The sequence below is a fragment of the Diabrotica virgifera genome, chromosome 3 (assembly GCF_917563875.1).
Source record: "Diabrotica virgifera virgifera chromosome 3, PGI_DIABVI_V3a".
In the NCBI taxonomy this organism is placed as follows: Eukaryota; Metazoa; Arthropoda; class Insecta; order Coleoptera; family Chrysomelidae; genus Diabrotica; species Diabrotica virgifera.
The window spans coordinates 10,848,978-10,872,778 of NC_065445.1; the positions used below are offsets into that span (position 1 = coordinate 10,848,978).

General features: G+C 32.8%; 1 protein-coding gene across 2 annotated transcripts in view; it reads left to right on the plus strand.

Annotated features, from left to right (window-relative positions):
• The window catches only part of LOC114324223 (uncharacterized), a 165,328-nt gene that overhangs the window by 113,351 nt on the left and 28,176 nt on the right, over nt 1–23,801 (plus strand). The window contains exons 6-7 of one of the 2 annotated variants that reach the window (XM_028272000.1): nt 334–565; nt 3,143–3,270. In XM_028272000.1, the coding sequence (XP_028127801.1) occupies nt 334–565; nt 3,143–3,270 (360 nt within the window). Of the gene's footprint in view, nt 1–333; nt 566–3,142; nt 3,271–20,066; nt 20,345–23,801 lie in introns of those variants that run through there. The other variant, XR_003651511.2, reaches the window with a different exon arrangement.

A 23,801-nucleotide genomic window follows, 5' to 3' on the forward strand; every position in this document is an offset into this window, starting at 1 on the left:
AGCTTAGCACAAAATACGAAGATTTAACCAAAAACACTTAAGAGAAAACAGTAGCGATCAACAGGTAGCGAAAACGCGTTCCAAGATTGCTACGGTAGGTGCTAGGGTCTTTGCTGTTGCCTCTCTTGTGTATTGGTATTGTTATACTCGTCCTCCACTGGTCTGGTACACGCTGGCTACATATTATTTCTTGAACGCTTACAGCTGGCTAGAGCTGTTTTGTAGCTGACTACATAACATTTAATTAGTCTTATTCTGAGGGCCAATGTCAGATCTTTGTGCATAAAATCTTTTTCATTTTCATATTTTTCTAATATTTATATATTTTTTTAGTGGACCGTCCAAACTGCATAGACCAGCTGGAAATCAGGGACACTGGCCAAGTAATCTTCTCAACGTGTAAACAAACTCATCCTCCAACCGAAGTGATCTCAGGAACAGAGTCAATTGAAATAGTGTTAAGCTCTACTCAGAGCATCAACCCTCGAAGAGGTTTTTTGTTACATTTCGCTGCAGTAGGATGCCCTGAGATCGAGTTGCCTCAGGATTCCTATTTGATGTACAGGTAAAAAATATAAAGTTCCTTATGTCTATCGTTCCATGTGCAAGCTTTGTTTGACAAGACGCGTAAGTCCCTCCCAATGGCATAATGCAGTGTGCCAACCTTTTAGACGTTGCAGGCCGTATTAAATTTGAAATTATTATGAAGGGCTAGAGAACTTGACTCGTTCAAAAAAGTTTATTTTAAAAAATAATATACAAACGAAATATTATTTACAAGTATTTTATTATGGTTTACAATATACATGTTATGTTTAAATTTAACATAAAATAAAAAATCAATGGGATATTTGAGGCAAGGGTTTATCCTCTACTAACTTTTGCACATCTATATCTATGCTAGCCGTAGTGAGTCTAATACACGCTTCCTGAGAATCGTTTTCCATGCTATTACGTGTTTGAGATTTAATATGCTTCAAAGCATAATATAGTTTCAACGCAAAGTCACGAAGTTTAGGAAAACGATCCTTGGAGACTAACTTCCAAAAGGTACTAATGTCTTCATTGTTCTTTCTTGAAAAAACGAATCGGACTGTAGTTCGCACAGCTCTAATTGGTATTCTGCTGATTGGTTCTGGATGTTGACTCCCATTGGATTGTTAAAAAGCTCAAGATCGGGTTTTAGTGCATCAAATTCCGAAAACCTTTCATCGAATTCTCTTTTTATTTCTGTTAGAACTTTTGCAAATCTCGAGAAATCGACCATGGTTTCTTCTTGATTTATTTCGAAACACGCAGGAAAATGTGTGAGGTCGTTTATTTTCATGCAGTTCTCGAAAAGATCATTTTTTTGCGAAATGTCTCAATTTGACCAACCAACTGTGATACTGTCTAATTTCTCCCCTGGAGTTGTAGGTTTAATGTGTTCAAGTGAGAGGTAATGTCTGTTAGAAATGCCAGTTCATGAAGAAATGTTTCGTTCTTAAGCTTTTTTAAAAAAAAGTACGTGTTAATAACAATTTCCGTTTAAAAAAACAGTAAGATCTCTTGTCTTAAAGAAAAAATTTTCTAAGGCATTTACCTGCACTCAACCAGCGTATCTCTTAATGTAGGGGTACGTCCTTATATTCAGTATTTAATTCTTCCAAGAAAGAGATGAATTTTCGGCGTCGCTCTGTTTCCTCCTCTTAAGCTGTTTACTATCTGCACTACAGTTCTCATAGTATCGTTGATTTTAATTATCTTTCCGCAGAGAGCCTCTTGATAGATAATACAACGAAACATAACACAGTTAACACCATTTTTCCGCAAAAGTCCAGCCAATCTCGTTATGCGTCCCGTCATTGCTTTTGCTCCGTTTTGGTGCAAACGCAAGAGCACTTTTGAAAACCGCCTATATTTTTTACAGCGTCAGTAACTGCTTCAAATAGATTTATACCTTTGGTCCCGTCTTCCATGTGGTGCAGTTTTAGAAGTTCCTCAGTTACACAAAAATCTTCACTGATGCATCTAACAAAAATTAATAGCTGATTTTTGTTAGTAATATCAACAGATTCGTCCAGGGCTAAGGAGTAGTACAAACAATCACGAACTGTGTCGAACATTTTTTTTTAAATACATGAGTATTCAGCTCATTAACTCTTCTAGATACAGTTTGATGGGAAACTGAAACACATTCAAAATTTTTGGCCATATTTTCATCTCCAAAGGATAGCGCCATTTTAACGGCACACCGCTTGATTATTTCTCCATCTCTAAATGCCTTTTTACTTTTGACAAGATCTAAACATACTTCATATAATGCTGCTAAGCTTGATGATTGAATAGCTGTCGGTTTTGTAAATAGAGATTTTTGTTTATTCAATTTAGCTATATATTAATCCTGTGTGGGCGATACATTGAATCTCAAATATCGATATATTTTCCAATACATATATCGAAAGTTGAATATCGATATAAAAATATCGATAACATTTTAAAATATATCGATATATTTAATATATCGATACATCGTTGCCATCCCTACCTAAGATTTGCCGATGATATGGTCCTAAAATGAACATCTCAAAACCAAAATTTATGACCAAACTTGTAGTCATTGATAAAATTTAAATTGAAAGCCACAGCATCGACCAAGTACATAATCGCTTACAAACGTTATGTGAAATTAACGCTAGTTATTTTTAAATGCTGGTATCAGCATTTAAAAAGAATGAATAGCAATAGCTTGGTACTAGTAGTACCTGAAGATAAACCAACAAGTCGTAAGCAATAAGGAAGACTTCGATTCACTCTTCTCGTTCCCTTTATAATTTGAGGAATATGTATAGAAAAATCATCAAGAATCCTCTTTTGGACCATCTCTTTTTGTATCGTGTCCATTTTATTTTCACCTGTTGGGATGAAATGCTGTCACCTAATCATGTCATGCCAAGGTTATTTTCAGTATCTGTGTTTTTTATCACTTCTTTTCTCTGTATTATAGTCTGGTATTTAGAGAATAGTATTTCGCAATATTGTTTTCACATCGCTGCTATACCTTCTGAGTTTGTTATGGTATTTCCACTATACTACTAAAGCTTATTGTACTGTTTTTAATAAAAATAAACTTTATAATTTTTAACAAATTATTTTTTTACAGAAATGCTGAACTAATGGTGTTCAGTTGTTGTTTGGGATACCAATTTCCTGATACGGGTACTAGAATAAAGAGTGTTGGATGCCAAGGGGCGTTTTGGAACAGTTCACTGCCTCTATTGCACTGTCAAAGTAAGTTTGATCAGTTTTTATTTGCAATAAACAATTAATGAAAAAAAAAATTAAAAACACAAAGAAGGTCTAAACCTCCGAGGTGTTGACCGGGTTGAAGCCTTAGCGCTGTGTAGAAAAAACTATATATTTATTAGTATTTAGTATTAGCATTTAGTATTTTTATCAATTTCATTATCTATTTGTAAATTAATTTAAGTTGCTAGGGCCATGAATGAAGAGTATACCGTGGCTGAATAGATCAAGCAATCAAAACAATTTCTAAAAAACACAGCTTCATGAAATTTTAGAATAACAACAATCCAGAGATATAGATTGTAAATATTTTTTAGTGCATTTCTGGGACGACATTAATGGAGGATAGTTCATTTGATTACATCAAATTAACTTTAACTTAAGAATACCTGTCAGCAACATGATAGCATGTGTATAAAAAATGGAAATATTCTCCTGACCGCGAATATTACCGGAAAATTTCAATGGAAAATTCTCGAGAATATTTCCGAGAACTTTCGAGAATGTTTCCGAGAATATTTCCGAGAACTCTCCATAGTATTTCCGAGAACTTTTGAGAATAAAAAGCATTTACATTAGGTATTCAGTGTGATGGCTGGTCAAATATAAGAAACCAATCTGTTATTAACTTTAAGGGCCGCGATACAAGCGAGCAATTTATTGTGACGATAAATTGCTACGATTTATTGATTTTTTTAAAGCTGTTTATACGCTGCGATAAATTGTCGCGATCAATTAAGTGACGTTTTATAAAGCTGTTTAGAAGCTGCGATATATTGTCGCGATTGATTATAAACTGAAACAACTCTATCGATACAATAAATTTATGCAATCTGATAGGTACCAACTCCAATCCAATTCCAATCTCGATACATCGCTGCGATGTACCGTTTACACACAACGATAAATTGAAACAACTCGATTGATATCGATAAATTGCACGGATTTATCGCTGTGTCTAAACGCTGTCTTATAAACTGAAACAACTCGATCGTTACAATAAATTGATGCAATCCGATACCAGTTCCAATCCCCCAATTCCGATAAATCGCTGCAATGTACTTACAGTTTACACTCAACGACAAATTGAAACAACTCAATTGATATCGATAAATTGCTGCGATTTATAGCGGCGTCTAAACGCTGCTTTGACAGCACCTGAACCAGTAATGTGTATTTTTTACACTTTTTACAGATTGTGAAAGGCACACAGCTCAGAAAGGCACAGAAAAATTTTGTCGGATTGTTACACACAATGCAGCACCAATGGATCATTTTGCCTTTGGCAAAATGATCGATAAAAAACAAATATAATTTTATTGAAGCATATTCCTGTGTTTCTCATACATTAAATTTGCTGGTGTCTGATGTGATGAATCTACATTCTCTTAAAAATGTTGAGGAATGTTGTAAGGAAATTGTTAAAAAAGGTAACTAATTCCCACATATCTCTTGCCCGATTTAATACAATCTAGCTTCAAAACTACAATAAAGTTATATCATTAAAACTTCCTGTAAAAACTGGATCGGGTTCAATCCTTAATTGTAAAATAGCCTTATTGTGTTTGAAAGTGCTTTACAAATGCTTATGGTCATAGAGGAAGAAAATTTAAAATTTTTACGGAATTTTAAATAAAACTGTCTGGATGATGAAATATTTTGAATAAAGTTGCAAAAAGTAGCAGTTGTGCTAACACCAATAATAATTGTAAAATGGATTACTTTATTAGAAGACAATATCCCAGGTTGTCGAGGCATTTAAGGACATAGCAAATATTTTTACCGAGAATATTCCATTACTTCCAATCAGTAAGCCCGAGGAAAAAGATTGCTTATATCTAAATTAGAAAAAAAAAAAAGAAAAAATGGCAGTGAATGCGGCAAACTTACTTGATTCTTTTAACAGGACAAAGCATCACTGGTAAAGAGCTTATATTAGCTAAGCAGTGTATATAGACAAAATATTAACCAACCATCCCAAGTTTATTGACAAAAAAGAAAACATTTTACAGAACTAACATACAATAGACATACAACATACATACAATACACACTAACATACAATAGACTAACAAGAAAAAATACAATATTTCCATAAGTTTCCGAAAGTTTCCAATATTCCCGGAAAGTTTCCGGAAACTTTCCGGCGTTTGAATCTTCCCGGAAATTTTACATCACTAATACTATCCCCATATAGGAAGTATTTGGTCTTAAATTTGTTTTACTCTTACTCTAAATATTAACATCAAATTCTAATTCTCTAATATTTTTTGTGAATGTGGTTGGAAATAACTTTATTTGGGACTGTTTGGGTACTTAAGTAAATCAATAAACTGACATAAAATAAAATACAAAATAGAGTATATAATGATAAAGTGCTAAAGAAATACATTTAAAAAATCCCCTTGTGTTAAAATTTTGGTGTACGCCTCTGGCTCTATTTGTAAAGGTCTCTCTGAAAAATGATTCAACATTATTCAATTAAAGACGAGCATCATTGCAAGCTTTCTTTGTCTCTTTCTGACCTTTGCTCCTGTGGCTTTCTTGATTAATTTATTTCCCTTTGCAAAGTGCCTGCTGTTTGCTCTCTGCCATCTAGGTAACTAATTTTGTGTATATTCTTACTTTTAGAGTAGTCTATTTGAGTACATTGTAAAAGAGAAAAGTTATGTGACGGCATTAGTCTTCCGTCTACTCTTCGTCTGAAGTTTTTTGTTTCCCGTGTTTACTTGAACTTGACGAATGAAGTTTTCGCCAGTGTTTGTTTTATTTATTTAATTAAATTTTCCCAATTACTCTCGTACTGTTTATAATGGAAATTAGTCTTCCTTTTTTCTTTTCTTCTTTTCGTTCTTTTTGAATTTTGAGAATGATTTCCGAAGTGGAAATCGAAACGTCAAAATAAACATACATATTTCCAATTTAAATTGTTGTTATTTCCCTTTCAATACAATAGATAATATAGAAATGCCGGAACAGAGTAGTTTCAGAACCATATTGTATTATGTTGGTTTAGACATATACCTATGGAATAAATCTCAAAGATCTGCCGTAGCACTGCTCTCTCCTTTAGTAATTTTGCCTCCAATAACTGGTCTATCAGGGACCGATTGAAGCCACCAGGTGGATCGCTGTTATGATATGGACCTAATCTGTAAACTGTCAAATTTCTGTATTTATATATGTTACAGTTCAAGTTGATTCTCAGTTAGAGTTGACTATTCCTAGTTCGAGTCAACTCCAACTAAAACAAGCAGTAAAAGTTGATATGAAAAATTTAATTCAACTTTTACTAGTTTCAGTTAACTATTCCTGGATCGATTCAGTAAATGTTGATTATATGAGTATAATCTCAGCTGCTTTTTTGATGACTGTGCGTCTCTTTGTTTTGACCGTTTCAACTACTTTTCATGATTTGAACATACCTATAGGCCAGGAAATGAAGCTGAAAAAATGGCAAAACCTCGCAATTTTTTCGTCCAGCATCGATTTGTACAAAAAATATTTGAGATTAGACTCATTTTACCCTCTAGTTCATTTTCTATATTAAGCCGTTGTACGCTTTTGGTTTTTTAAGGGTGATAACTACCCCTAATTGTAAAAAATTACAAAATTACATTTTAAACTTTAATATGGTCAACATTTGGTTTTTATTAGTTAAATAATGATTGTTTTATGCTTTAGGATATAATATCATAATATTTCAACTCTTAAAACCACCCTTGTTGGAGCTATATATAAAAAATTATTTATCCTAAAAAATTATTTCGGCTTGCATCGATTTGCATAAACATTTGGGATTAGGATAATCTCACCCGGTACTTCGTATTCTATATCATGCTTAAGGGCGTTTGTGATGTATGCAAATAGGTAGTATTCGGAACGCACTCAAGTTGGTAATATTGTAAGAGTGACGTGACAGTGACAAGGACAGTGAAGCGGAAATAAAACCATTCTGAATCTAGACACGATAGATACAAGTTGTTTCATTATAACCTATCCTCCAAAGTTAACCTAGGAACCCTACCACGTGTTACATTATAACATTACAGCGTTGATTATTTTTAGGGGTGTAAACTATCCCTTATTGTCAAAAATGATGTAAACCTGAAAACATTGTAAACCTTACTATGGGTAAAATTTGGTTTTGATTGGTTAAATAATGATTGTTTTATGCTTAAGGATATAATATCATAATATTTCAACCCTTAAAAATCACCTTTAATAACATTGCAATTTTTATAAGTAATTTAATAGATCTATACAGAAAAAAAGTAGCATTACGTACAAAAACATTTATCTACACAAAAATACGAATTTACAAATACAAATAGTTTTTTAGTCATCTTCATCTAGATCGATGTCATCATTGTCATCTTCGTATTTTTCTATAACTGGTGGGCTATCTTATAGCTAAAAGAGCTATAAGACTATGTAAATTAAATTCCGTAAGATCCTTTAGTTTTTAGTTTTAACGGGCTCGAATAAGGAGGTGTTTCCTTGTAAATAGAGATTTTAAGCAGCTATACCTCGCTAAATATTCACTGTAAAGAAAATCTTTGCACAGGTTAATTTTAATTATTAAAAAAGATACAATTTAATACTCTATCATTTTTTTCGTATCTCTAATATTTTCGGAGATATTTTGAAGAAAAGAGTGAAAATTACGAAATTGCAAAAAATTGTTTTATCTTTAAACTCCAATTTTTCTAAATTTTAAAATAGGTCAAACTTCTTGGGTGTATTGATAATACATATATAAAGAGAATTACAGAAGGCCGAAGATCAATTTTAATTAGGATAGGAGGGTAGTTAGGGGGTTGTTTTCACTGATTTTTTCGTAGAAAAAAGTAGGTACCGACCTTATTTTGATCATAAGTCACTCATTTTTTATGCTAGAAAGGTCTAATTATTGTATACTTAAAAAAATATTCTGTAAGTTTTCCTCGAAAAATGCAGTTTTTCCGTTATTTGGCTTTGAATATTTCAAATTTTGCATTTGACGAAAAAAGCTAACCTTTCAACATGCCGTATCTCAGTTTGTATTGGTTGAAGAAAAGTTATAAAAAAAGATTTTGTTTGTGTTTCTAAAAGATACAATTTTTAAACTTACAGTTTTTTATTAACTGTATATTTTTTGAGTTATTCTCAAAAAACCCTCTAAAAAGTCGATTTTTTAGTCGAAAAACTGTTAGTACTTTCAACCACGAATAACTCGAGAACTATTAATTTTACGAAGAAACCGTAAAGAACATTTTTTTTTTCTAAGAATTGCATTTTCCATCGATTTCGCTGGTTAAAATGTAATGAAAAATTCCCGCCCCCGAAATGGGGTGGCAACCACCTCTAAGGTTTTAGCGTACAGCGGCATGATATAGATATAGAAAATGATCCTTGGGCTATTCCCTACCTTCTGTGAAAATTTCAAGTAAATCCATGATAAACGAAAAAAAATGCGAGCCAAAATGCTTCATTTCCTGGTCTAAAATCCACATTTAATTTCTAGAATCGGTTGTTTGTGTGAATCAACTTTTACTAATGGCATTGGGGAGAGTATACTTTTACTTTAACTAGTTGGAGTCTACTTTTACTAGTAAATGTTGAATAAAAATCTTCATTTTATATTTATAATCAACATTTACTGAAACCAGCCGTTTGAGTTGACTCGAACTAGGAATAGTCAACTCCAACTGGGTAATCAACTTGAACTGTAACATATACATTTCCTGACGCTCCAGACATTACTATTATATACCCTGTTTTGAAACTAGGAGTAATTCAAATTTACCGTGCCGTAATGCTTTTTTGTAATTAATCCAACCACCGGCCACAAGTTTACTGCACTGTTATGAAATTTTGCCACTATTGATATTTATGAAATTTTGACACTATTGACATTTCATAGGTTAATTAAGTTATATCGGCGATTTTTTGGGTTTTCTACGTTATTCCTTTAATTTTTAGATTGTAGTCAGCTTTTATATAAAAAAAAACACTTGTTTTTAGAACTCTTTAGCGAAGTATTAGTTAGCTTAATATGTGTAATATAATATTTATGGATTGCCGTTGAAGGCTGACATGATCAACCAAAAAAGAATATGTATTAGGTGATTTTTCTAGTGACATTATTGGGTGTGAATATGAATATTTCTTTTGGGTTTTCTCCTCCTGGTTTAAAAATAGGGTATAGACATTTTAGGATCTTTCTACGACATCTCGAATATTCTAGATGTTTTTAATACTTCTTCTTTTTCGTCAAGGGACTTTTTCTATAATGGATGGAATAAATCGCACGAAACTGTCGTAACAATATGCTTTTTTAAGAACAATAAATACCATATAAGTGTTTGATTCTTTATACCTGCATTCACAACAACTTCTGAGTAAATAGTGTAAAAAACTGGACTTTTTTTCCTGCTAACATGTTCTTCCGGTATATTTTTGAATGGGCCACTCTGTACTCGTATCTAAAAGTACCAACTCTAAGACTAAGTTAAATCACACACTCTTTGTTTTCCCTATCTACATACATCTTCCTAAAAATCTCTGAAACACGATTGTAAGATTAAAAATTTATGAGGTTTACCCTCAACCCGACGATCTCATTTACTGTGATACAGAGAATCAATTCTGTTTATTTATTCATTTGTTCAGGTTTTTATTGCAGATTGCAGCAAGGGTTTATGTGTGTATCATTACATAATAAAGCACGTGTATGGTGTATGTGTGTTTATTTCAAACAAAGGTCGATGCTATATAGGAGCAAAACACCATAAAATGGGGAATAAACATTTTGTTGGATAATTGACAAATTGGGTTTGAAAATAAACTTCAAGAGTGGTATATAAAAATATTGTGTGTATTAGCGTACTGCTTTATATAGGGTGAGGCAGATAACTGGCCTATTAGAAATATCTCGAGAACTAAAGGCAACAGAATCATGAAAATTGGATTGAAGTGGCTTTGAAGGATGATCTATTAAATGAAAATATTTTCATCTCTTTTTAACTTCCGTTTATACCGGAAGTTGCTTATACCTTCGTTTTTTTAAATGGGACACCCTGTATATTTTTACTCTTCTTTCTTAATATCTTCTTTCTTAAAATATGAGGTATTGTAATATTATACAAGGTATTTTAAAAGATATTTACGTTTTTTTATTAATTTCGTAGCAATATTCACACCCTGTAGAATTGTAATAGTTTGACATTAAAAACTCTGCTTACGTTCAAGTGATTTTTAATATAATCTACTATTGTTAAGAATCATTAGTATAGCTAATTTTGAAATTTTAGTATACAGGGTTGGTCAAAACTCGGAATGAATATTTTCTGAGTTTTCTAAAATGGGACACCCTATATTTTAGTATTGTAATGAAACGATATTTTATGGTACTTTTTTATTTTATAAGTATTCCCTATACCTAATTGCTTTAATTTGTGAGTTATTGGTGATTCAAGCTAAACATTAATTGCAACAAAAAATACGTAAAATTTTATTAGGTTGGCCGTGAAAAAATTCAGTCACAAATAATTTTTCAGAAATAAATACATATTAATCCAGACTGATCCTTAAAATTACCAATAATGGTTTAGCAATCAAAATACCTACGTAGTTAAGATTGTTGGTGCGATTAACAATTAAGCACAAATTAAAGCAGTTAGGTATAGGGAATGCTTAAGAAATAAAAAAGTACCATAAAATATCATTTCATTGCAATACTAAAATACAGGGTGTTCTATTTAAGAAAACTCAGAAAATACTCATTCCGAGTTTCGACCAACCCTGTATACTGAAATTAAAAATTTAGCTATACTAATGATTCTTAACAATAGTAGACTATATTTAAAATCATTTGAACGTAAGTAGAGTTTTAGATGTCAAACTACTACAATTCTACAGGGTGTGAATGTTGCTACAAAATTAATAAAAAAACGTAATTATCTTTTAAAATACCCCGTATAACATTACAAAACCTCATATTTTAAGAAAGAAGACATCGAAGAGAATCCAAAAATCTAAAAATATACAGGGTGTCCCATTTAAAAAAACGAAGTTATAAGCAACTTCCGGTATAACCGGAAGTAGCAAATAGATGAAAATATTTCATTATTCTGTTGCCTTTAGTTCTCGAGATATTTCTAATAGGCCCTTTATTTGCCTCACCCTGTATAATCCTTGCCGATTTTCTCGGTCCCTGAGTCCCCACACACTACACAGTTCACTGGATAACGCAATACTGTTGTTTTCGATGGGTTCATTTATACTGTGGTTCGCTGGAGTGGCGCTTAGATGGGAGTTGGTGCGAAGATTTTTGACTGCGGGATTTGGATTGGTAGGTGGAGCGGACGTTGTTTTCTTTAGGAGGAGTCTCCATATCGAAGGCAACCGGGTGCCTTCATCTCTTTTGTTTAGACAATTTGGCCATTTTTTTATCTATATGGCTTCTCTTGACAATTCTTGGTATATAGAACCGGATATGGGCTATGATTCTGTAGTGTTCAAAGTCAATTTTGTGATATGTATGAAGATAGTGTTGAAAAGATGGAGTTGAAGCTGAAATTAAATTGCGAACAGATATGGAATGTTCATAAATCCTATTTTGGCTTCTACGATTGGTTTGGCCTCTACTGCTTCCGTTTTCTTCGAAAACGCGGATCTTTGTAGAAGACTCAAGAGGAAGAAACTCTTCGAGTTGGTTAAGTGAAAACAGAGTCTAGCGCAAGTGATGCTACCTGCACATATTAAATTTGAACAATAAATTAACAGAACCTAAGAACAAGGGAGGCTATTGAGCTTGTCCTTAGTCTCAAGATTTAATAATAATTTAGCATCCTCTTACGCATTTTCTTAAGCATCTTATTGGTGTTGATTAAAAAAATCCGCCATATTGTTATGGAAGATGAATTTTTACGCAATTCAATATTAACAATTTTTGATATTTATTATTTTTGAAGTTATACTTCTTTACCGGCGATAGAGGGTGATTTTTTTATATGTTAAAACCTATCAGCCCAGCGCATGCGCATTATAACTTTGTTCTGATTGGATGTTCAAATGACATGTCAAAAATTATCCGATATGGCAGCTGTGGTTTGGAGGTAAAGGTAAAGGTAAACAAATGTATAATATATTAGTTTTATTGTTGTGAGGACAGAAACAAAAAAGTTTATAATATTGTAGTGACTTTTAAATAGTTTTTAAAAGCAACAGGTACGTAATAATTGTTAATGTATCATGGGTATAAACCTACCTATTTGATCTGCCAAAATACATAGTATGTAATACTTTTATTTATATAATTTGATTACCATCAAAATTTCTATCAATATTCACCTAATATATTGTTTTTTTACTCTATGTTTTGTTGTATTTTTTCAATTCTAAATCATTTCAATTCAAAATTAAAATAATTTGATCAATTTTCAAAACATCAAAATATCACAAGTTTAATCCGTTTAGTTAGTCGATCTTCGTAAATAATGACACATAGTGTCCGTGGCTAAGCGGAGAAGGCGAATGAATTCCAATACCAACCGCTCTTATCAGCGCTGGTTCGAGTCCCAATAGAAACTTTCTTTTTTGTTTTTTTTTAATACATTTTATGATTGTAAGTATATTTATTATATAATTGTATTTTCAGAAAATACGTATTTAGTTAAAAAAAATTTCGACAATTAATGTTCAGACATCATTTGTGGCTTGTTTAATGTGTTTGTGTGTGTTTTATTCTTTTATTATTTTAATTTTTGGCACTGTTCTAATAAAAATGTTTGAGAAGTAGTAAGTATAAATTAGTTTAATATTTAAACAAAATATAAATAAAAAGTATATTAATTTCGTTTAAATCATATAATAGAAGTATAACTTCTTACGTGCGTACAAAGTACACACACATTCTTTTTTTGCTTATATTTGTTATTGCAAATATTGTTATTTTTTATTGTTATTGAAAATGATGTATTTTTTGGATTTTCAGATACAAATTTTAAATATTCTATTCTTTTTCTGAGCTTTTTAAACATTTTTTTATATTATTAGACAAAATCCATAAATTAAAAAATATAATTTTAAATTTTCATAAACTGTCACTGTCCCTCCGTCCCTTGACACGCCTTTGATGTATGTAATGGGTTTCGCCTACTTGTTTTCAACCCCCTATTTTCCCGTAACATAAAACCCCTGCTTCTTCATCAGTTCATCGGCTGAACCGTGCTGAGCAGATATTTAAATATGAATGACCATTCTGAGTCATCCGCTTGAAAAACGCTATGGTATTCCAATACAGGAAGTGACAATTGCACCAAAGAAGTAAATTTTAATATAAGAAATATTTTTAATGGTTCTTACATTGTTATAAATATTATAGTCAGATGCATTTTTCTTCTTCTTAAAGTCTTCTTCCATACAAGTCTAGAGTTATACTTCAGATTCTCATAGTGTTGCATCCGTTGGTGTTCGTTAATAACCTGGCGGTATCTTTTTCTGTCTATTCATTTATGTAATCATTTTGTAGGAACAAAATGTGTTTCATGTAAATCATTTTGAATTTGGCTAATAAACCCCAAGATGATAAAATGCTAATGACTATTGTCTTTAGTTTCTTTGCATTTAGTTCATCAGTATTCTTAGTGCTTCTTCGTTATCTACCAATATTTTTGTATATCGTTCGCATTTCGTAAATTATTAATACATTTTCAACTTATATTCGTTATTTAACTGGCTCAGTGTGTATCTTTCACTGGGAAAATGCACTTTACGCAGACTTTAGACATCTGAAGATCACATTCCGTAAACAATCCAGTCCTCATTGGAAAAGGCCTACTACAATGTCAATAACAAATTCACAAATAAAATTAAAATGTGTTTACAAAACAACATAGCAGAAAAATACAAGTGAGAAAAAAATATTTCTTAATATATTAATATTGTTCTGAAGCTATTTCTTCATGGCATTTATGTAATTTACTATTCTACTTGCGAAATAAGCCACAATTTAACTTGAAAAATGATTTTATTGACGTTTCGACTTCCGATATGAATGAGTCAGATTAAATTAAATTATTAGAAGATTTTTTTTTACTATGCAGCAACATTTTTGTTTAATTTATTAATATTTTGTATTTTGATAACGACGTCCGAGGTGGAAGTCGAAACGTGAATTAAATCATTTTTCAAGTTAAATTGTGGCGTATTTCCCAAGTAAAACAGTAAAATAATTCTTGGACCAACATCTTTTGTTTCATTCTTTCTGGAGATGGTACTCCTCCAATCCCCCTCTTTTTTCCAGACTTGCGATGTGGATTGAATAAATTCACTAAACGAAAAACGTAGGCAGAGTTCATAACTAAAGTAGTTAATATAAAAATGCCACAATAAAATCGTTTTAGAATACAATTTATATTTCAGTATCTACATATATTTGTAAGTTGTAACCCTATACATAATTTTTCTTGTCATATACAACAGTTTTTGATATTATCGACCATTATATTAATTTTCATTATAACTCTGGACAGTTTCCTTTATAGTTCAAACATTGACCTTATTCTTTATGCCTTAAAGCCGAAAAAAATTATCCTTACATCTTGAAAAGGTCTATGACTCGATACCTAAACCAAGCTATGGGAAGCAATGGAAGACATCAAAATTCCATGAATATTAATAAAAGCAGTAAAAGCACTCTACAAGAATAACAAAGTAGCTATCAAAACGGGCAATACAATATGCAGTCTATTTAAGACGATAAAGGGACTACTACCTGGAAAAAAATCTGAAACCATGAAAAAGAAAGTGCGAAGGAATGGGTCACCCATAAGAAACGAATACCTATATACCCTAAGTTTTGCTCACGACCAAATAGTGATCGCACGACTCGCACGAGGCGAAGATGACCTCAATTTTATGATGAGAAAACTGGAACAAGAATATACAAAGAATGGGGTGAAAATAAACCTAAATAAGACTGAATACCTAACAACGGAGAATACAGAAATAACACAGCTGGTAAAAAATTGACTAGGACAAACAAGACACTAGATTGAACCCGATACTGTGGGATAAGAACATTAGTATGAGGTACTCCCTCCACAGATGGGGTAAACTCCCCTCGCCTTCTTGTGACTGCGGCGCTGCAAGACAGACGATCAGTCACATTGTTCAGGACTGCCCACGCAGAGCATACACAGGCGACCCTATAGACTTTGTAATGGCAACCGAAGGGTCAATCGAATATATAAAAAAATTGGACATATGTTTGTGATGCATTGTATAATGCATAAATCTAAATATATTCTGTGATATACTTAAGCCATACGCTAAATAAATTAGTATGAAAACAAAGAGAAGAGTATATAATACCATGGCAAGAAATATCCTCACTTATGGGTGTGAAAATTGGACAATAAATAAGAAGCCCAAAAATAAAATAAGAGCAACAGAGATGGAATTCTTAAGGAGAAGCTGCAGAGTAATAAGAGAATTAGAATAAATATCATAGAGATTAAGAAAAGAATGGGAATGAACTCAGATATAATAGGCTACATCGAACAGAAGAGATTAACCTGGTATGGACATGTCAGAAGAGCAGACAAAAATCGAACAAAAATTGAATACACAATAAGAGAGTGGAGCCCGATAGGAAGAAGGAAGAGAGGCGACCCCGAAGATCTTTCAGAGATGAAGTGGACGAAGCAATGGAAAAAAATCTGCAGGAAAGGGACTGGCAAAACAGAAAAATCTGGAGAGAACGGTTGAGTGAAGGAATACACTGAAAACTGTGGAAATTCTGAGTATATAATATATGGGGTGGCCAAGCTCCTTGATAATCGAGCCATTTTTCAAAATTTGAAATTTTTCGCGAGCCGCAATTAAACAATCATTTAAAAGTGTAAAAAAGGTATTAAATTTTTCTGTCACTGTTTGGACTACACAAATTTTAAAGTGAAATAAAATGGATTACCGCGTTGATTCAAATATGCAAATAATTCTACAACCAACCTTTACTAATTCAGGATATTTCAATTCTTCATCATCCTTCCATCTTTTTCTCGGACGGCCACTGATCTTCTACTGTCTCTCAAAAAAACACTGTCTTTAACAGTATGTCTTCCTCTAATCTTACCATAGGACCTGCCCATCTTATCTTAGCTTTTACATATCTTACGATATTTTCAGTCCATACACAGTCACCAATTCAGCTTTGCGGCGCCTTCTCCACTCTCCTGTCAATTCATCTCTTTGAGGGCCAAATATCATTCTGAGAACTTTCCTTTCAAACACCAGTAGCTTATTTATTTCCCGCTGATGTAGAGTCCATGTTTCACTTCCATATGTATCAATTGAGCGAATAATTGACATACAGTCTTAATTTAGATTGTCTTTTTAGCAGCTTAGATCTTAATAATGATGACATTGATTATTATGCTCTTTTACACGCAGCTATTCTTGCTGATACCTCTTTTTGTGTGTGGTTGTCATCTGTGATTAGCGCCCTAGATATTTAAACTCTTTTACTACTTCGAAGTCGTGGTCATTATTATTTATGTTCTGCCAAATTCTTGGTCTTGGATTTTTGGTTACTAATATATTTCGTCTTTTCTTCATTTACTCGACGGCCCAGACAACCTGTTTCTTCCTCGATTCATTATTAGTCAAGGGCGGATCCAGGGAGGGGGCCATGGGGGCCATGGCCCCCTCCGAGAATTTAAAAAAATATAAATTTAAATATTTGCAGTTCAAATGTTTCTAATTTCAAACACATGTAGAAAACAGGGGATACATATGTTTTGTGGACTAGAATTGAAAAAAGACAGTAGGTAACAGAACCTTCAAGAATGACATTGGATGTTTTATAGATCAAAATGTTGATAATTTTACAAAGTGCCAATTGTTAGAACGACCTTGACAGCCATCAAAATCGTATCAATTTCCATATTCTATACACACAAAGAATAAAAAAGAAATGAACCGTTACTTGGGTCACTACCACTTAGAACAAAGGAGTTGGTTAGTATTTTCGCACAGTCAAAAGAAGTTGTTTTACAAGTATTGCGTCTTATTTTTCTAATGAAAAATATGGTCACAATAAAGGGATGGCAGCCCAAAGCCTTGTCAGGAAACCTTTAACATCTTTCCCCAAGCTCATGAGCAAAGACGGAGCCATACAAACCCATGAAAAAATATCATACCACAAGGACTGCGTTCAGCTTGAGCTGGATTTTCTACAAAGTTATCGCAACCGTCAAAAGTCAGTCATTAACCAGATAGACTCTCAGAGGTCTAAACAGGTACAAAAAAAAAATAAAGAAAGACTACGACCAATAGTAGGGTCTATAGTGTTCTTATCTTAGGTCGACAAAATATTCCTCTAAGAGACCATCGTGATGATGGCCTTCTGCTTCTGGACGAAGATGCTGGATCTAGTAATGAGGGGAATTGTTAAGGATTAAAATTGCATCAGGAGATAAGGCTCTTAAATAACACCTATCCACAGCATCTTCCTGAGCAACATACATTAGTAGCACCAGTCAAAATCAATTAATAACATGTTGCGGTGAAGAAATAATTGAACAAATAATGAATCAGCTTCAAAGTGCAAATTATTACTCTGTCTGTCATATTTGACGAAACGACCGACGTATCCCACGTGGAACACCTTTCTCTAAATTTGAGATACATACACAATAACAACATTCGTGAAGACTTTGGCGTTCATTGGCACTTACGAGAACCTAAAAATAATTAGTGAAAATCAAGAAAGAGGGAAAGAACAATGCCTGGCAGGAGAAGCATTGGGAAAAATAATATTAAACTTGTTGATAGATCTGCACTTGGATCAATACTACGGCACGAATGGTGAATTTTAAGGCACTTCTTACACACGGTAAAAGTGTGTAAAAAGTTCCTTAAAACTCACCATTGTAACCCCAATTTTTAAAAATTACCCCCCGTACCTCCGGTACCTCTCCCCAAAAAAAGTTCATGGCCCCTCCTGAAAATCGGTCCTGGATCCGCCCTTGTTATTAGTTATGTTCTGCCAAACTCTTGGTCTGGGATTTTTGGTTACTAATATATTTCGTCTTTTCTTCATTTATTCGACGGCCCAGACAACCTGTTTCTTCCTGGAGTTGTGAAAACACCTCTTTCACGTCTCTTGTAGATTGAGCGACTGCACCTAGATAATCAGCAAATGTCAACAATAGTTTTGATCCTCGATTCGCAAATCGCCCTGTCAGCTCAGATGATATTTTACTTATTACATAATCTAAGGCCAAATTTAATAGCAACGGTGATAAGGGGTCTCCTTGTTTAAGTCATGATCTTACACAGTCTTTTATATTTGTTGTCAGTAATTTCAGACATTTTATAAAAATAAAAAGTAATTCAGGTACATTTATTGAGAGCCACAAATAATCCTTCAAAGAGCCACATGTGGCTCGCGAGCCACAATTTGGCCACCCTGTTATACAGGGTGTCCAGAAACTCTACCGACAAACGAAGACAGGAGATTCCTCAGATAATTTTAAGACAATTTAACCCAATTCACCTAGTCCGAAAATGCTTCTTAAGGGAGCTAGAGCTCTTTGAAGATGGCGTCATGAATTTAGTTTTTCTTAAATACCTCCAGAACGCTTCTATTTAGAAAAACGAAAATTGGTATGTGTATTTACTTTTCAGAGATAAATCGATTCCATTTATTGCAAATTTCTAGTACCGGTCATAGGCGTCCGTTTTGGGTAGAGCAACGGGTATTTTATCACCTAACTTTTTTGTCCTTAACTTTTATGCATTTTTGACACCGGATTATTAAATTGTGAGATATTCCAGTACTAAAAGGTACTCTTGTTTTAAGTCGGTAGTACACACCGTTTTCTAGAAAAATCGATTTGAAAGTTTTTCGTTTTTGGAATTTGAAAAAAAAATTGAAAGAACTTTTCAACAAAAAACGAAGTATTTTACCAACATAAAGTAAGAGTAACTTTTAGTACTCGAATACCTCATAATTTAATAATCTAGTGTCAAAAATGCTCAAAAATTCAAGACAAAAAAGTTATGCTATAAAATAACTGTTGGTGTTGACCTACCCAAAACGGACGGCTATGACCAGTACTAGAAATTCGCAATTAATGAAATCGATTTATCTCTGGAATAGTAATAAATGTACCAGTTTTCGTCTTTCTAAACAGTTTTTTTTTGAAATTTTTTTTTTTTTGATTCAACAAGCGAAAAATGTTCAAATCGATTTTTCTAGAAAACGGTGTGTCCTACCGATTTAAAACAAGAGTACCTTTTAGTACTAGAATACTTCACAATTTAATAATCCAGTGTCAGAAATTCATAAAAGTTAAAGATAAAAAAGTTATGCCATAAAATAACCGTTACCCTACCCAAAACGGACGCCTATGATCGGTACTAGGAATTTGCAATGGATGGATTAGATTTATATCTTGAATATAAATACGCGTACCAATTTTTGTTTTTCTAAATAGAAGCGTTCTGGCCGTATTTAAGAAAAACTAATTACAAGACGCCATCTTCAAAGAGCTCTAGCTCCCTTAGGAAGCATTTTTGGACTATAATAAGTGAATTGGGTCAAATTATCTTAAAATTATCTGAAGAATCTCCTGTCTTCGTTTGTCGGTAGAGTTTCTGGACACCCTGTATTTATCCCTCTTATTTTTCTATTGCAATCTTTTTTATCAAGCCAATTCATATCGCTTGATATGTTATTTGTTTATCATTCACTACATAAACTAATATTTAGATATCTAATAGTCACTGATATCTAAACAGAATATTAGTTTTTTGTGAATGAATTTTTCGTACAAGCAATTTTTTCGTATTATAATTCCCAACACCCGTGCAGTTACCCGCCACCGGTAGAGATAAAACGAACTCCAGACTTCATTCGACATCGCCAAACAAACGAAAATTGTTACAAAAGCCTACGGACCGTAGGCCGCGAAACAACGCTTTTCTACAGACTCTCATCTGTTTTTCTCGTCGAAAGTGCTCGGTGGTTTTTCACAAAAACAAATGAGAAAATAAAATAAGCTAGGTGAGTTTTTCTATCACTCTTTTCTGCTGTTTGTTGTTGCTTTGTGTAATGTTTGAGTAAGTTTCAACAGTTGCGTTAATAAAAATAGATTAAAATGACCTTCTGGGTGGTATAAGACTATAAGAGGCCTCTGAGGTTACGCTTGAATCGATTTAGCCTTTTTATAGTTTTAATTATAATTTGACGAATTTTGGTTAGGAATCGACGACCACGTGCGTTGTAAACAACCGACGTCAAGTGCGACAAATTATGGCGCGTCTCGGTACTCTACGGGGCGCGTTCGATAATTAATTGTCTATTAGTCAAACTCGCTTATTAGAATAGCCTTTGTGCTAAGCAAAAATATTCGTATAACCGAGTTATTCTAATAACCGATCATTGGTAGCTAGCAAAAAGGTTTCAGGACCACAAATTTATATTCCTTAAACCGGGATATTCTTATAACCAATATTCTAATAAGCGGGTTCGACTGTATTATTAGCGCTTGTCCGGAATAAAAATGACACAACTACAAAAAAAAGAATGTGTGTGTACTTTGTACGCACGTAAGAAGTTATACTTCTATTATATGATTTAAACGAAATTAATATACTTTTTATTTATATTTTGTTTAAATATTAAACTAATTTATACTTACTACTTCTCAAACATTTTTATTAGAACAGTGCCAAAAATTAAAATAATAAAAGAATAAAACACACACAAACACATTAAACAAGCCACAAATGATGTCTGAACATTAATTGTCGAAATTTTTTTTAACTAAATACGTATTTTCTGAAAATACAATTATATAATAAATATACTTACAATCATAAAATGTATTAAAAAAAAACAAAAAAGAAAGTTTCTATTGGGACTCGAACCAGCGCTGATAAGAGCGGTTGGTATTGGAATTCATTCGCCTTCTCCGCTTAGCCACGGACACTATGTGTCATTATTTACGAAGATCGACTAACTAAACGGATTAAACTTGTGATATTTTGATATTTTGAAAATTGATCAAATTATTTTAATTTTGAATTGAAATGATTTAGAAATGAAAAAATACAACAAAACATAGAGTAAGAAAACAATATATTAGGTGAATATTGATAGAAATTTTGATGGTAATCAAATTATATAAATAAAAGTATTACATACTATGTATTTTGGCGGATCAAATAGGTAGGTTTATACCCATGATACATTAACAATTATTACGTACCTGTTGCTTTTAAAAACTATTTAAAAGTCACTACAATATTATAAACTTTTTTGTTTCTGTCCTCACAACAATAAAACTAATATATTATACATTTGTTTACCTTTACCTTTACCTCCAAACCACAGCTGTCCTACAGCTGCCATATCGGATAATTTTTGACATGTCATTTGAACATCCAATCAGAACATAGTTATAATGCGCATGCGCCGGGCTGATAGGTTTTGACATATAAAAATTCACTCTCTATCGCCGGTAAAGAAGTATAACTTCAAAAATTCCTACTTTCAGTTATCTCGTTAAATTGACTCCAACAGTCCTATACTTTTGCCAGGAAAAGTGTCACATAAATGGCGGTAGTGCCATTATTTTTTTGGCGGTCAAATGACAGCGTGCCATTGGCCGGAACAATGACACTTTTGAGGTTATGTTCTGACGTTCGACGTGAACATATCGCTTTTTATCACGAAAACCGTTATATTTCGAGAAGTGCTCTTGGTATTTTTCGTTAAGGTGATACAGTAGCGATCAACAGGTAGCAAAAACCCGTTCCAAGATTGCGGCTGTAATTTTGAATATTTTTTCGAGATATTTGGCACACGTATTCGTAATATAATAAATGGCGGTACAGAGCCAAATTTGAAAAATATATTAATATGTGGAAATTACTCCGTAATTAAATACAATATTAAAAAAACGAGCCTGTACCGCCATTAAGAACAACAAAAAATGCACTTTCTTCAAATAAACTTTTTTATCCGATGCCTAGATTTTGTGTCATTTTGGGCATCGGATAAAAAAGTTTATTTGAAAAAAGTGTATTTTTTTGTTCTTCTTAATGGCGGTACAGGCTGGTTTTTTTAATATTGTATTTAATTACAGAGTAATTTCCACATATTAATATATTTTTCAAATTGGGCTCTGTACTGCCATTCTTTATTATACCTATTACGAATACGTGTGCCAAATATCTCGAAAAAATATTCAAAATTACAGCCGCAATCTTGGAACGCGTTTTCGCTACCACGTTTCCTCTTAAGGTGGTATGACACAATGTTAAAATTTATATAATTTTTAGGTACAGTTACCGTCACTATTTCAAAACCAATTTTCAACTCATGGGTATGTATGTGAACTGTAAACTTTCTAGTTTAAATAGTATCTAGTTAAAATTTCCAAAGAAGGCAGTAATTTTTTTATAACTGTACTTAAACAAACCCATGTCATAACTTACTTGGTATCCTGCCCTAAAAATTGGATTTATGTACATAATAATAATTTTTAAACTTCGATACAAAATAACTACCATAAATGATTAGTTATGCAATAAGCTTTGTTTTAAGCAAACGTTCATTATTCATACTGCCATAATTTTTAAATTAACTGTACCTAAAGGTAAAAAATTATAGTTAAAAGCTGCAATCTAGGGATTTTGTTGATATGACCGTAACAAGTTAGCATTATTCTAGTGATAAATTAGTTAGGCTATTACTTAATAGATGAGAAACTGAGTTCACGTGTCATTTAGTAGATGGCAGCAGTGATGTATTAAATGGCGACAGATGCGCGTTTGCCAGATGTTACAAAAATCTGCAAAATTGAATCATTAGTCACACGATCCATCCACGAAATTCTTAAAATGCGACTGTAATATCACATCTCGAATGCCTTGAGTTTTCTTAAAGAAGCTTCGGAAAGAATCCAGGCTTCTACTCCGTATAATAATCTCGAAAATACATAGGATCTGATAATAGAAATTTTGCTACCACTACCAAGTGGTAAATCGATACTTCTGAAACGAGACTTCATCATTATGAACGCTGATCTCGCTTTTCCTATGCGTTGTTTTATTTCACTAGAGTAGTCCCATTGACCGTTTATGTTGGTACCAAGGTATGTGTAGCTGTCCACTTTGTCAATTGGTTGTTGGTTAAACAAAAGCCGTGTATGTAATATATTTCGCTCTTACTGACTACCATTACTTTCTTTTTCCATATTGAAATTAAGTACATGTTTACTTCTTATATCTTATATGTGCATTCTTTGCAAATCTAGGCTATCTCTAATGCTGTTTAGATCTATCATCTAATCCCGTTTCCTCCAAAATGGTTATGAGTATGAGCTTATCATGTTGTACTCTATCAAATGTCTTTTTGTAGTCGATAAAACAAATATATAGGTACGGCACAGTTGACATATCTGCACCTCTGCTTAAGCACTTGGACAGTCAATAGAGCCTCTCGGGTGCCTAAG